Here is a 14,289-nt window from a genome sequence, read left to right as displayed (position 1 = left end):
TGCAGTGAGATAATCATGGGTTGTTTGGGTGACGTGGTTAGCAGGTGTGAGTCCTAACGGATGGAGTTATTGCATCTGTGTGGTCATAAGTGCTTGTGTTGTGTGTTAATACGTCTGTATTAGCCACACATTGTGCGGCTGTGTGCATGTGGCTTTGTGACTGTCACGGTGGCTGTCTGTCTTTGTGGTGCCTTGTCTATGGAATGTAATCTCATGTGACCGTAATCTGTGTGATTGTACCTGTGTGAGGTATTGCATGTATGCCAATCTCATTTAGTTATGGGGGTAGGTGTGCCTGATAGGATGAGTACATGTGTGTATGTACTTCTAGTATTCGGTGCCTATGTGTGCCAGGTGACTTAGTCCGTGTGTCTCAGTGGGATCCTGACACCCTGCGAAGTTAAGCCCCCTGACACACTATCTCCAGCTGAAGGTGAGAGGAATGATGATAAGACTCCGAGTGTCCTTACTGCCCCCAAGTGCCTGGGCTCTGTTGTTGGGGTTACCCCGTGCACGGCATAAAGCACTCCCCTGTGCAATGTTAGAGCCCCCTGTTGCAGCCATTGTGTCTACCCATCTCACTGATGGGCTTTCTCTTTTGCTAAATTCTTCTTTTTAGATGTCCTGTTTGTCCTAAGGGGAAATCATCACAAAGTTATAATAGTGGGAAAAAAACCAAGATTTTATTCAGTATATACAGTAAATTGAAAAGAGGTGGGAAACGTGCTGACCCACCATCAGAACTATAGGTGATGAAATACAAAAAGCAAGACAATATATATAGAAAGAGAGAGGGGTGGAGAGAGAATGTGTTGATGGAGGCTTGATTCTTTCCATAGACAAGCTAAATACCAACAGGAACAGCTCTAGAGGGCTTTGTTATAAGCTTTTGTAATAAAGTGGAGGGGGGAACCCTCACTGCCAGCAAGTCCATTTCCAGCTCCAAGTGAGCCTTGAGGACAGGAGAAAAGCCTCGGAGTTTCCCAAACTAACTCTTTAGAAAGCCCTTTCTCATGCAGAGCAGCCAGTGTGGGAACTTAGGACCTTGCGGTTAGCAGCCCAAAGTAACCACCACACCCTGAGATCCCCTTCATGATAGAGGAAGGTCTGCTAGAGACAGAACACAAAGGAGATATCTCTCTTCTGTTGACATATCAAGGATTCACGTGAGTCGACCTTCCCTATTTAGGGATTCCCTTGAGTCAACCTTCCTTATTCTATGTGTATGGTCTTGTTTCATCTGTCTTTCTTGTCTTTCCCATAAGCAAATGGCTCCTCCCTGCCTTCTGGGATTGCTAGAGAGATTTCCCAGGGCTTGTGCCCATCCCTGTCTCCTTATGACTTCGCCTTGGCTGTTCCCGTGACAGAGAGTGAATGGAGATTGCTCCTGTTGGCATTTAGGATGATTTCAAGGTTCAGGACAAAATGCCTTAGGTTTTAGGCATGAGCGCACAAGCATGATGTCCTTCTCCAGGGACTGGTCTTTCCTGGTAACATGTCCAAAGTATGGGAGAAGCCTCCCAGGGCCATTCTGGCTGTTCTTCTTTCAAGACAGATGTGTCTGTCCTTCTGGCAGTCCATGGAACTTCAATAGAGGTCATGCTACCTCTCTCTTGTGGGAGAAACACCTTGGTCCTTGGCTTCACTCCAGAAAGAATTCACACCAAAGCCTGAGTTTTTATGGAGGGTAGAAGGGGTTTCAGGTTCTACACAGGCACCCCCTCAGAGTACTTCATACCCACACGTGGAAACCTGAGGCCAGAGAAACCTGCAGCCCGGCCCCACTGAATTGTGCGGGAGCCACTGGGAGAGAGCCAGAGAGAAAAACTTCTGGCTTTTCAGGGCCCCTGTTGGGAGGCGTGGTCAACCCCATTGGCTGAATTAAATTCACCTGGCCTGGATGGGGGGTCCCACCCGGGGGGCGGGGTCCCACGGGGGGGGGGGGGGTCCCACCCAGGTTTACTGGCTTCCTGTCTCAAAGACCTGAATGTGGGCATGCTCTCCAGCCTTAAGCAGCTCTGACTTCCTGTAAGGGGGGAGGGAGGCTTTGGTATGTAGAGGGACCACCCCTAATTCTGCCTCTAACTACCTAACAGTTTCTTACAGCAGATTTGCCCAATGCAGGGTGTTGTTTGATTTTTTGACTGCTGCTTCCATAAGCATTGATTTTTGGATCCAAGCAAGATAAAATCCTTGATAACTTCAATCTTTTGTTTTTTTTTATGGTGTCATCTGTTGGTCCAGTTGCTCAGAACCTAGGTGTACCTGTCCCTTCTTAACTTCCAACTGAAATTATTCACACACATGCACACCAGGAAGTCCACCATCACCGTGACATGTCCCTGACATGTCCAGGAGTCTTCATAACTCTGAGGCTTTTGGTCTCCTTGCTCCTTCCAAGCCAAGGACTTCTCCCACCCACTCTTTTCCCTAAAGCCCCCTGCCCCGGAATGAGTGTCGTGTCATCGTTGAGGGCCTCTGAAGCTCAGGAGCCACTGGGGAGAAACCTGATTCTTATTTGGGGAAACCCAAATTGAGACCCGGTCTGCCTTCCTGTAGACATCCATGATCCTCCAGCCACATGCTGCCCAGGGCCCTGTCTCCCAGCCAGAGGTCCCTTTGCATGCTGGGAATCCCGCTATATGAGTAAGCAGCCTCTTGCATCGGATACCTTCCTCTGAGAATAATGTTCCAGCAGGGCACATCTCAGATTCTCATTTCTGGTTTTGGCTGGATAATATTCCATGTCCTGACTATACTGCACCATGCTTCTCCACGCCGTCATTGATGGACACTTGAGTGCTTGCCACCTTTGCCTGCTATCAACAGGGCTGCAAGGAACACCAGTAAACACGTATCTGTTTTCAAGCCTGTGGGACAGGTGCCCAGGAAGGGGTTTGCTGCATCACACAGTCATTCTGTGTTTAACTTTTTGAGAACCCACCAGACTATTTTCCACAGTAGCACTGTTAGGCAGATAGGCAGGGATGGGATGTCCATTGACGCATGCCCAGGAGAGCCAGCATAGGACAAAGGCCTGGATTTTCCTGCCGGTAAGCACAGATGGGTGTTAAACCTGGATCAGCCCACCTGGGCCAGGTGATTGCAGTTCAGCCAATGGGACCGACCTGGGGTCGTTCACCACGCCTCCCCGGGGAATCCTTGAAAAGGCAGGAACAAGAGGGAGAGGGGTCTTGTTTCAGAGGACAAGTTGGGAGAGAAATCTTTGCGTGACGCCGAGCAGTCTCTGCCAGGCCGCATGGTCAAAAGGAATCCTATGGGTGCCGTATAAAACCTGAAGCTTCTTTTAACTCTCATTAAATTCACTTGGATCACGAGCCAGGCTTTGGTGTTCTTTCTTTCTAGTGCGGAGCCAAGGACCGAGGTGTAAATCTAGCCCGGAGAGAGAGACCTTACAGCACCACCATTTTACACACCATTCCCTATCTTTCACCTACTGGCTGTGTCCAGGGGGGTCATGGTGGCCTAGTGGGTTACATATTGGGCTGCAAAAAACAAGGTTAGAAGTTCGAAACTATCAGCTGCTTGACGGGACAAAGATGAGGTCTTCTACTCGTGTAAAGATTTACAGCCTCGAAAGCCCACAGGGGCAGTTCTACCTTATCCTTAAAGGGTTGCCATGGGTCAGAATCGAGCCGGTGGCAATGGGTTTGGTTTCAGCGTTTGTACTGACTGTGTCCAGGTAGTGTTTGCATGGCTAACTCCCCCACCTAATAGCTCATATTGTGTGTGTGTGTGTGTGTGTGTGTGTGTGTGTGTGTGTGTGTGTGTCTATGCCTGGGTGAAGTGAACTTCAACTCTCAGGGCATTTGAGTCTGTATCAAGTGACTATTGTGTTTGGCTGTGACCCTGTGATTGTGTTACATTCCTTGGGTGGGAAAAACCTTGATTCTTGGCTTCCACAGGAGGAAATTGATGCTCAAGCCCGGTGTGTGATCCAAATGAGTTTTTATAAAGGATAGAAGTTTCAGGTTTTACAGTTAACTGAACACAGGACTGCACCCCCCACACGTGCAACTTTGGGAGAAGGAGGGAGAGAGACTCCAAAACACTGCCAAACAGAAGGCAGAGAAGCAGGGGGGTGAGGTGAGGGGGGTGGCCTCCAGGCTCCCGCCTTTTAGGACCTTATTCTAGGAGGCGTGGTCGACAGTACTGGTTGACCCCATTGGCCGAATTAAGCCCACCTGGCCTAGTTTGTGGCCCACCCTGGTCTCCTGGCTCTGGGGTTTGAATTGGCGCATGCCAGTGAACCTTTATCAGCGTCTGATTTCCTGTAGGGGGCCCCTTGTTATGGAGAGGAACAGCCCCTATCTTACTACCTAACAGCTGGAGACAACGATGTCAGTAATGCTTATGTTTGTAGGGCCATCGAGGCGGCTCTGCCTCATAGGGACCTTATGGACAGCGGAATGCACACTGCCGCGGCCTGCGCCCGCCTCACCATCGTTCCTGTTCCTGAGTCCATTGGTGCAGCCACTGTGTCTATCCATCTCGTTGAGGGCCCTGCTCTTTGTCACCGCCCCTCCACTTTACCAAAGGCGCCCTGGTGGAGTGTTGATTCTGCGCTGGGCTGCGAACCCCATGGTTGGTGGTCCAAAACCACCAGCAACTCCCAGGGAGAAAGACTGTGACAGACTTGAAACCCCACAGGGGGCTGCTGTGAGTGAGCCGTGACTCGGTGACAGTGAGCTGGGTGTGTTATTGGTCCACTTGACCAAGCGGTGTGACTAGGTACGTTAGATAGCTAGCACAGGGACTGGGGGTGTCCATTGCACATGCTCAGAGGTTTGTGCTTCCAGCCAGGAAGGAGTGGTACACCTAGGTGGGCGTTACCTTTGCATTGACCCATCTGGGTCAGGTGAGTTCAATTCAGCCAATGGGGTTGACCAGGATTGTTAGCACCTGAAAAGGCCCACCTGGTCTCTCTCTCCTCTTCTCTCTCCTTTTCGGCAGGCAGGGTGGGGTGGCATGTAGATCCCGGAGGATGCCTGGGTAAACCTGAAACTTCTAATAATATCTTTCATAAAATTCACTTGGATCACAAACCAGGCTTCAGTGTGAATTCTTCCTCACACGAAGCCAAGGACGAAGGTGTTTCTCCCACGAGAGAGACTTAACAGTTATACACGCTGATAGTGACCGGTGGTGTCTAGGCTCAGTACAGTCCCGTGGATGTGCTTTGAGTCCGATTTTCTGACGTACAGCTGTTTCAGTACTACATCCTGGTGTGCTTGTGAATGGTGCATGTGTGGGGTCTTACGTGCGGTGTCTGAATCTACGTCTGCTTGAGTAGGGTTCTGTGGCTCTGTGACAACACATCCAGGAATCCTTGTGAGCGGGATTCCCTAGGAATCCCTTATGAGAGGAATCCTTTGTGGGAGGGATAATTGCTGTGCTATGGACTGCCAACGCCAACGAAGAGATCTGATTTGGAAGAGGTATGGCCAGAAGACTCCCTAGAAGTGAGGGCGTCCAGACTTAGTGAGGTAGCAAAACAGGAACTAGGGGTTGTCAGTCCCTCTAGGTGCCAAGCCCCCCCCCCCCACACACACACCCCTGCGCCTCACAGGAAGTTGAAAGCTGATAAAGACTCGAGGACATGCACAAACTCAGGCTCTTGAGACAGGAAGCCAGTGCACCTCAAACGACCTCAATCTAGGCCAGGTGGGCTTAATTCAGCCAATGGGGTCAACCGATACCTTCGACCACACCTCCCAATGGAAAGGCCCAAAAGGCTAAAACTTTGGGCCCACCTCTCCCTTTTTCAGCTGCTCCTGGCCCTGAGCGGTTTCTCTGGCCTCTGGTCTCCCCGGGTGGGGGTGAAGTGCCCTGGGGGTGCCTGTGTCAAACCTGAAACTTCTGTCCTTTATACAACTCACTTGGATTACAGAGCAGGCTTCGGTGTGAATTTTTTCTTGTGCCGAGGGCCAAGGATTTCACACTCCAGGAACCTAACAACTTCATATCCCGTGCTTTGGACACTTGATGGGGAAAGCTTAGTCCCGGGGAAAGGACACGAGGCGTGGTCCAGGAGCTGTGGAAAAGAGGAAGACTGTCTATGGACGGACCCAGGGCTGCAACAAAGGGCTCAAATCTAGCAACTGTGGGTATGGTGCAGGACCGGCAGTGTCTCATTCTGTTGGACCTAGCATCGCTATGAACGGGGGCCACTTCAGGGCACCTCATGACACCTTGAACGAAGAGGAACCCTGGTGGCCTAGTGGGTTATATGTTGTGCTGCTAACTGCAAGGTCAGCAGTTCCCACCCACCCGTTGCTCCTCAGGAGAAAGATGAGGCTCTCTACTCCCATCAAGATTAACGGTCTCAGAAACCTAAAAGGCCAATTCTACTCTGTCCTGTAGGGGTCACTGACTCAATGGGATCAGTCTGGGATGTGACTGTAACCCTGTATCAAAGGTGGTGTTTGAGCTCTCACTGCTACGAACTCTTTTCATGTGTCAGGCAGACTGGCCTGTGATTGAGTGTCCAGAGACTTGTCGCTGTGTAACTGCGGCCCTGGGTGACTATGAACTATGACTGGGTGATGTCTGCCCATGGTCACCCCTTGGCTCTTAGGGACATGGGTGTAGAACCTCAGCTCACTCCAGGAGAAGGGAAATTCCAGAGCAGTCAGGTCTCAGGCAAAGGTGGGCGGCCCTGGGCCTCTGCCTGAATGCAGGCACTTCCTGTGGCCTGAGGCAAACCATTCACCCCACCCTGAAGAGCCAGGGAGCTTCCCTCTTCCCAGACCTCCAGGCACTGGATGGGAAGTAGCACCAAGTGAAGGTCTATGGTAGATCATGGGGGTGGGGTCTGATTGATTGACAGCAGCTCCCTGCAGCCCAGGAATCAGGCCCTGGGAGCTCAAAACCCAGGCATTTGAAAACCAAGTTAATAAGAAGTCCCAACCCTCCCTCCCCCAAGGCCTCCCACTCACCAGGGACAGAGTTTTGTCTGTTCTGGGTCCCCACCTGATAGCAGCCTGGACGTCTGCAGAGCCTGATAAAGCTTGGCAAGGAGCTGGTGCCGAATCCCGCCACCAGTGCGGTTGCTTTTCACTGGGGAGGGAGAGGGCTTCAGGGCCCCACTGGGCAGAGAGGGGATCCTACAGCTCCTTCCCAGAGTGCCCATTCTACCTGTTACCACCACCACCACCCCTTTCAGGAAGGTTGACTGAAAGCAGAGCCCCAAGTCTCATTATGTATTGGGTGGGGACCCTGTGCCTCACTTTACCCAGCAGTTGAGCCCCAACCCCTGACATATAATCCCACTTCAGCGGCAGGGCGGTCTTTATGACCCAGCCTCAAACAGGCTGAGGTGAGCTCTATTCCCTCCAAGTGAGAACCACCCACCCAGGCCTTGCCAGCCCTTATCAGGGGCTGCAGCCAATCAGCTGAGTGGAAGGAGGCACTCTCCAAGGGGCTGCTAGAGCTTCAGAGCCCACTAGGCAGTTGAGGAAGAGGAGGTCGGAGGGCCTTGGGCGTGCACCCAGGCCCAGGTGCCACCATGGCCACAGCTGAGACTGCTCTGCCTTCCATCAGCACGCTGACCTCCCTGGGCCCCTTCCCGGACACACAGGAGGACTTCCTGAAGGTGGGACCATGCAGGGCCAGGTGGGCTGGCTGGGCCTGGGGCTTGGCTTCAGAGCAGGCAGGTGTGGGCCTGAGCCTTGGCCTGGTATCAAGAGACCTGATCAGGGTTAGCGGGTGGCTGCTTGGGAAGGGGAATGGCCCAAGGTTCTGGGACCCTGTTCTGTAATTAGATATGGGAGGCTGGAGCTGAGCATTCTGTGTGTCTGAGGCTCAGAGGTAACCCCAGAAAACACGGGTCCAGAGCTCCACTACCCTGGAGTTCACTGCCCCACACGGTGACCCGACAGGATGTAGAACCAGCCCCACAGGGCTTCTAAGGCCCAGGTCTTTAAAGAAGTAGACCTCTCTCCTAGCCCAGCTGGTAGATCCATAAGCTGTGGTCCTCACAGGTCACAGCTGAGCACTTCAACGACTGCCCCACCAGTGGGGGGGGGCAGCCATGGTGTTTGAATCACCCGCGTTGGAGAATGGGGAAGGAGAGGGAGGCCCTGAGGGGAAACTGAGGCCAGGCTAGACTCCAGTCTTCCTCCTCTGTCATCCCTCCCCCCCCATGCCCAAGTGTGGCTCGAGATAATGGAGGCCTTATCTGGCGGCTCCAGCCAGAAGGAGCAACCTCTGTCCTAGAACTGGGGGAGGGGGGGCAGGTATAGGGGAGGGGTAGGCAGGCTGACAGGCAAACAAACTTCTCTCCGGAGTCTCCAACCAGCCTGTGCCAAGGACAGGGTGCCCGGCTGTCAGCTGACACCTCATGTTGACCCTCCCGCAGTGGTGGCGCTCCGACGAGGAGCAGGATCTGGGCCCCGGGCCCCCGGGGTTGCCGCTCAACGTGAAGCTGGAGTCAGACGACGTGCCGCCGAACGTGGAGAACGGGAGGGAATCGGCCGCCTGGGACCTGGATCTCCTCCTCACCAACTTCCAGGGCTCCGAGCCCAGCGGAGAGGCGCGCCCCTGCGCTCCGGCGTCGGGCGAGGGCCCCGGAACCCAGTACCCGGCCTTGCCGGAGACTCTGGGCACGTACTCCAGCGGCCTGGGGCTCGAGCCCGGGCTCTTGGGTCCAGAGGAGCACGCGGGGTGGGCGCGCCCAGCCCCCCGACCTCCGGGCCCCGACGCCTTCGTGGGCGCAGCCCTAGTCCCGGCCCCCGAGCCCAAGGCGCAGCCGCTGCAACCCACAGTGTATCCCGGGCCGGGCGCCGCCTCCTCCGGCAGCTACTTCCCGCGGACTGGGTTTTCAGTGCCCGCGGCGTCCGGCGCCCCTTACGGGCTGCTGTCTGGGTACCCCGCGCTGTACCCGGTGCCGCAGTACCAAGGGCACTTCCAGCTCTACCGCGGGCTCCCGGCGCCCGCGCCGGGCCCCGCCGTCTCTCCGCACTTCCTCAGTTGCCTGGGACCCGGGACGGCGGGCGCGGGGCTAGGAGCCCCCAACGGAGACCCAGCGGAGGTCAGGGAGCCGGCGCCAGCCAAACGCAGCCGGCGCTCGTGGGCGCGAAAGAGACAGGCGGCGCACACGTGCGTGCACCCGGGCTGCGGCAAGAGCTACACCAAGAGCTCCCACCTGAAGGCCCATCTGCGCACGCACACGGGTGAGGGACGGGGCCGGGCTCGGGCGGGTAAGGCACGAAGGTTAAGATTCAAGGTTGGGGCCAGAGGGAAGCGAGGTGAGGGGCTTAGCGCCTTGGGTCTGGGGTGTACTGAACAGCCCGGGTTGCTGGGCTCGGAGGCGGAGCCAAACGCGTGGGGGTGTGGCTGGGACTCCGGACGTCAGAACTGGAGCTGGGCAGATGCAGGTTTCAGGGTGCAGAGGGAGGGTCACAGAGGACGCGGCCCAGATGCAAAGGCAGGCCAGGAGGGCAAGAGGGACAACTGGGAAACAGAAGGCTGGCCGGCGAAGAAGTCCCCGAGAAAGGAAGACAGGTGGGGCCACAGAATAGAACGGGAGGCGGAGCCCTTGTGCAGAGGGTGGGACAGAGAGGAGGGTTAGATGGACTCACCACTCCTGGAGTGCAGGGGCCTGGCCAGGCGTGCCAGGGGTGGAGTGTAGCTCACTGACAAGAGGGCCTAAAACTTTTGGGGTTCAGGGTCCAAGGGGCAGGGATGGCTGGGCAATTGCAAGAGGTGTCGGAGGTGCAAGGGAAAGGCTGGATCGGAAGTGGGGGGTGGGAATAGGGCCAAGGCATGGGGTGGATTAGGAGGCAGGGCCAGTGTGCCTGAGCAAATAGTGGGTTGCAGCTAGGTGCAGGTGCAGAAGAAAAGGCATGGGGGGTGGCGGGGGGGCGGAGGGGGCCGCTGGGACCAGACACGGGGTCAGCACCTGAGAGCAAAGACCTCTTATAGTTGCGCCCTAGGCCCCTCCCTTGCTCTGGCTCCAGACAGAGCTGAGTAAAGGGGTGCAGCTAGTGCTTGGACGAACCGAATGGGGGGAGGGAGGTGGCGCCTGGGCAGTGATGTTCACGGACCCTTTGCTCCCAGGGGAGAAACCGTACGCCTGCACGTGGGACGGCTGCGGCTGGAAGTTCGCGCGTTCGGACGAGCTGACTCGCCATTACCGGAAGCACACTGGGCAGCGGCCCTTCCGTTGCCAGCTCTGCCCGCGAGCATTTTCCCGTTCAGACCATCTGGCCCTGCACATGAAGCGCCACCTTTGAACCCTGTCCTAGCACCTGGACCCACCTGAGGACTTGAGGTGGGGCATGATCCCTTGCGGGAGTGCGTTCCAAATCTGACATGTGCCCCACGGATCCACCATGAGATCAAGGCTTGACTCTATTCATACAGAAACAGACATGGGGGAGGCTCAGAGGAAGCCCCGCCCCCTCACATGGAGATGTCAAAGGTCACACAGACCCAAAGAAACCGACCCTCCAGAGGCAGACTGGCATGGACTCTCAGCGGAACCCTCAGACTAGCTCACGGACAGCCTTGGACAACAGGAGGGGGCGCGTTGGGGGTCTTCGCAGAGAGCTGGGATCTGGAAAGGGCCTTCACCTGGAGCTCCACATCGTGGTGATACTCTGGCCACAGCCTCCACCGGGTCTGGCATCAGCTGTGAATGGTTATGGGTCTTGTGAAAACGCTCTCCTTCCCCGATAAAGTTTCAGCGTTGGTCTGACTGTGTGGGTTTGGGGGACTGAAAGGTGGGCGGCGGCTGTACCCGCAAGGTGATATTGGTGGGCCTGCACACACCCTTATTTCTATACATTACTCTCGTGACACACTTCATTCAGACCTTGCCACCCCTCCCGCCACCGTCCAACTACAAGGCCAGTGTCTCCTGCCATCCACGGTCTCTCTCTTTTTTCAGCCCTGCCTCCGAAGACCTAATAAATCTCCCCTGTTGTAATCCAGAGTGACCCCTTGGCTAGCTCCGGGGTATCTAGGGGAAAACGTGCAGAATGAAAAGGGGTGATCCAGGAAAGAGCAAGGTTCACAAAGTGTCGGGTCTCGATATTATGCACGCAAGAAAAAATTCGACTTGTGTCTGGAAGCCTCGGGGCGGGGTGTGCAAAAGAACCCGACCCGCTAGAGACCGTGGTGGTACTTTAGGAAGATCCGAGGGGAGGGGCGCGGGCTCTGATTGGCTAGTAGCGGAGTCGGTGGGCGGCCGGGAGCCACAGCCTGGCCGGAAGTGGGCGTGGTCTGAGGAGGGGGTGGAGTCTTATCACGGAAGAGGCTCAATGGAATTGGAGTCGGCCCCGGGGCGTCCAGGTCAGGGGTGGGGCCTACCTGAAGAAGCCCCGCCCCCTGGGGGTGGAGGACCTGGGCTGTGGTTCTAAATCTCTGCATTGGGTGTCGGGGGCGCGTTTCCAGGCGAATTTGGGGAAGTGAGAGACGCACCCCGCGGGGCCCAGCTCGTGACCCTGCGCCCTGCCGTCACGAGACCGATTTTCCCATGGCGCCGCTGCGCTCGCTGCTCCTCGCCGTGCTGCTGGCCGTGCCGGCCGGGGCGCTGACCTGCTACGGGGACTCGGGGAAGCCTGTGGACTGGTGAGGGGCCGGCGCCGACCGTCTCCCTACACCCGCACGGCGGGAGGGCAAGGGGTTCGGGTTCTCTCCCGCCCGCCCCCCACTTCTGCCTATTGGTTAACCTCTAGGTTTGTCGTCTACAAGCTGCCGGAAAAGAGCAGGTCTGGGGACGCGACCGGGAGCGGGCTGCGATACAAGTACCTGGACGCGGACTCCGGAGGCTGGCGTGATGGCGTGGGGCCCATCAACAGCTCGGCGGGGGCTGTGGGTCGCAGCCTAATGCCACTGTACCGGAGCAACGCCAGCCAGGTGAAGGGGCGCGGGGAGGAATCCGGGTTGGGATTCTAGGGTGGGACGAGGACAACCTTCACATTGCCCGTTGTTCCCGTCCGTTCCCCCAGCTCGCCTTCCTGCTCTACAATGACCAGCCGCCTTTGCCTACCAAGCTTCCCGGCACTGCCAGCCGTGGGCACACAAAGGGTAAGGAGCAGCCTGGGGTTTTCTCTGGAATTTCCTCCAGCTGGTCCCTGACCTGCTTGTGGCCTGTTCTTTCTGGCCTTTGCTTTTAAAGTTCTGTTGCTTTTACAGTTCTTTTAAAGTTCTCATTCCTCTGGACTATGAGAATTGACAGCGGGAGGCAACGAACTAAGCTGTGGTCCTGAGACTGCCCGTACCCTTCCCAACTCAAACTCACTCTCATCCAGTCGATGACACTCCCAGTGACCCTGAAGGACAGAGTTGAACGGCCTCCGTGGGTTTCTGAGACTGAGAGTAGAAAGCTTCATCTTTCTTCCTGGAGCCACTGGTAGTTTAGAACTGCTGACCTTGCAGTTGGCAGCTCTGTGCATAACCTGCCATGCCGCCAGGGAGCCTCACAAAATGGAGGACATTTCGTGTCTGGATATGCTTACTGACATACCTTGAGCAGTGACTGATTCCCCTTTTCTACTACAGGGGTGCTGCTCCTGGACCAAGAAGGGGGCTTCTGGTTGATCCACAGCGTACCTGGATTCCCTCCACCTGCCTCCTCTGCAGGGTTCAGCTGGCCTCCTAGTGCCCGAGTCTATGGCCAGACCCTGCTCTGTGTGTCTTTCCCCCTCTCCCAGTTCCTGATGATTGGTGAGTGGGGCTCTCGAGGCGAGGCAGGGTGAGTCCCAGATACCCACGCCAGAGTCTGAGCAGCCCTCACACTCTCCCCCACCCCTCTTGCCTCCAGGCAAACAATTGACCTACACCTACCCCTTGGTGTATGACCACAACCTGCAAGGGGACTTTGCCCAGAAATTCCCCGACCTGGAGGAGGTGGTTGAGGGCCACCATGTTCAGCGAGGACCCTGGAACAACAGTGTGACCCTCACATCTCGGGCAGGAGCCACCTTCCAGAGCTTTGCCAAGTTCAGAAACTTTGGAGATGGTGAGCCCTGAGGATTGGGGGTTGGGAAACTTTCTCAGCAAAAGGTTGTGTCTGGTGTGTGTGTGTGGCTGATGACAGACCAAGGATAGAGACTGGCCCTCTTTGGGAGTCATAATCCCATGGAAGGTGTAGCACTGGCAGAACTGGGTTCAAAACTTGGTTTGAGGCAGTGTGACTGAACCTGAGCCTCAGTGCATTTGTCTGGAAAATGGGGCTGTGTATACTCAAAAGGACTGATGTCATGGTTCCGTGAGATGATGCCTAGCAAGCACTTGGGAAGGGCTATGGAGGTCATACTGTCCTTTTCAGGGCTGCCGAGGACTGATAGTTGAAGAAACTGAGCTCCAAGAGAAGTGACTTGGGCCCAATCTCTGCGCAAGGACCCTGACCCTGCCATGTCTTCTCTCCATCCTTTGCAGACCTGTACTCCGGCTGGCTAGCAACAGCCCTTGACAGCAACCTGCAGGTCCAATTCTGGCACAAATCTGCCGGCATTCTGCCCTCCAACTGCTCAGGTGCCCATGATGTCCTGGATGTGACCCAGATAGGCTTCCCTGGGCCAGCTGCGCCAACCTTCAGTTCCACAAACGACCACTCCAAGTGGTGTGTAGCCCCCAAAGGACCTTGGACCTGTGTGGGTGACATGAATCGGAACTCGGGAGAGAAACAGCGGGGTGGGGGCATACTGTGTGCCCAACTGCCTGCTCTCTGGAAGGCCTTCCAGCCATTGGTGAAGGCTTGGGAACCCTGTAAGGACCCTTAGTGGTGCTGTGGTTAAGCGTTCAGCTGCTGCCAGGTTGGTAGTTCAAACCCACCAACTGCTTGGCAGGAGACATGGCAGTGGACACCTGCAAAGTCAACGCCTGTTAAGCCATGGAAGCTTCTAGGGCAGTTCTACTCTGACAAAAGGGTTACTGAGAGTCCGAATAGACACATCAGAATCAGAATGGATGTACCAAATGGCAACGGACTTTGGTTATTGGGAACCCTGAAGGCAGGCAGGTTGAATTCCAGACTCCCAGTTGTATGGATTATGTGCCCTAAGCTCTCTGTAACTCAAAGCTCTCACCTGCGGAAGCGGGGATCATAAGACGCGCAGCTTGGGGTTTAGAGTAGTAAAAGAAAATGGTTAGATGGAGTGGTGAGTGAGCTTTTTTCTTCAGCCTGGCTGTTGGGAAGGTGAAGCTGGACGTGGAACCACAGGGCCCAAGTCTCGTCACCTGAGACCAGACTTCCATTCTGCAAGCACAGGAGAGATGGGCCACTTAGTATCCCGGCCTGCCAGGGGAGGACGGTGGGGC

At 55.7% G+C, this 14,289-nt stretch overlaps 2 protein-coding genes across 2 annotated transcripts; both read left to right on the top strand.

Annotated features, from left to right (window-relative positions):
- Window positions 1–7,528: 7,528 nt before the first annotated feature.
- On the top strand, window positions 7,529–10,677 carry KLF1 (KLF transcription factor 1). Its single transcript, XM_075536781.1, has 3 exons — window positions 7,529–7,615; window positions 8,381–9,194; window positions 10,081–10,677. The coding sequence occupies exons 1-3, from the start codon at window positions 7,529–7,531 to the stop codon at window positions 10,254–10,256; spliced, it is 1,077 nt and encodes a 358-aa protein (XP_075392896.1). The 3' UTR covers window positions 10,257–10,677.
- Window positions 10,678–11,268: 591 nt separating this feature from the next.
- Window positions 11,269–14,126, top strand: DNASE2 (deoxyribonuclease 2, lysosomal). Its single transcript, XM_075547843.1, has 6 exons — window positions 11,269–11,595; window positions 11,703–11,883; window positions 11,976–12,054; window positions 12,529–12,693; window positions 12,791–12,988; window positions 13,408–14,126. The coding sequence occupies exons 1-6, from the start codon at window positions 11,501–11,503 to the stop codon at window positions 13,749–13,751; spliced, it is 1,062 nt and encodes a 353-aa protein (XP_075403958.1). The 5' UTR covers window positions 11,269–11,500; the 3' UTR covers window positions 13,752–14,126.
- The last annotated feature ends 163 nt before the right edge of the window (window positions 14,127–14,289 follow it).

This window comes from Tenrec ecaudatus, chromosome 1, assembly GCF_050624435.1.
Source record: "Tenrec ecaudatus isolate mTenEca1 chromosome 1, mTenEca1.hap1, whole genome shotgun sequence".
Taxonomy (NCBI): domain Eukaryota; kingdom Metazoa; phylum Chordata; class Mammalia; order Afrosoricida; family Tenrecidae; genus Tenrec; species Tenrec ecaudatus.
The sequence above is the reverse complement of the archived record's forward strand: the minus strand, read 5'-3'. Positions and strand labels throughout refer to the sequence as shown.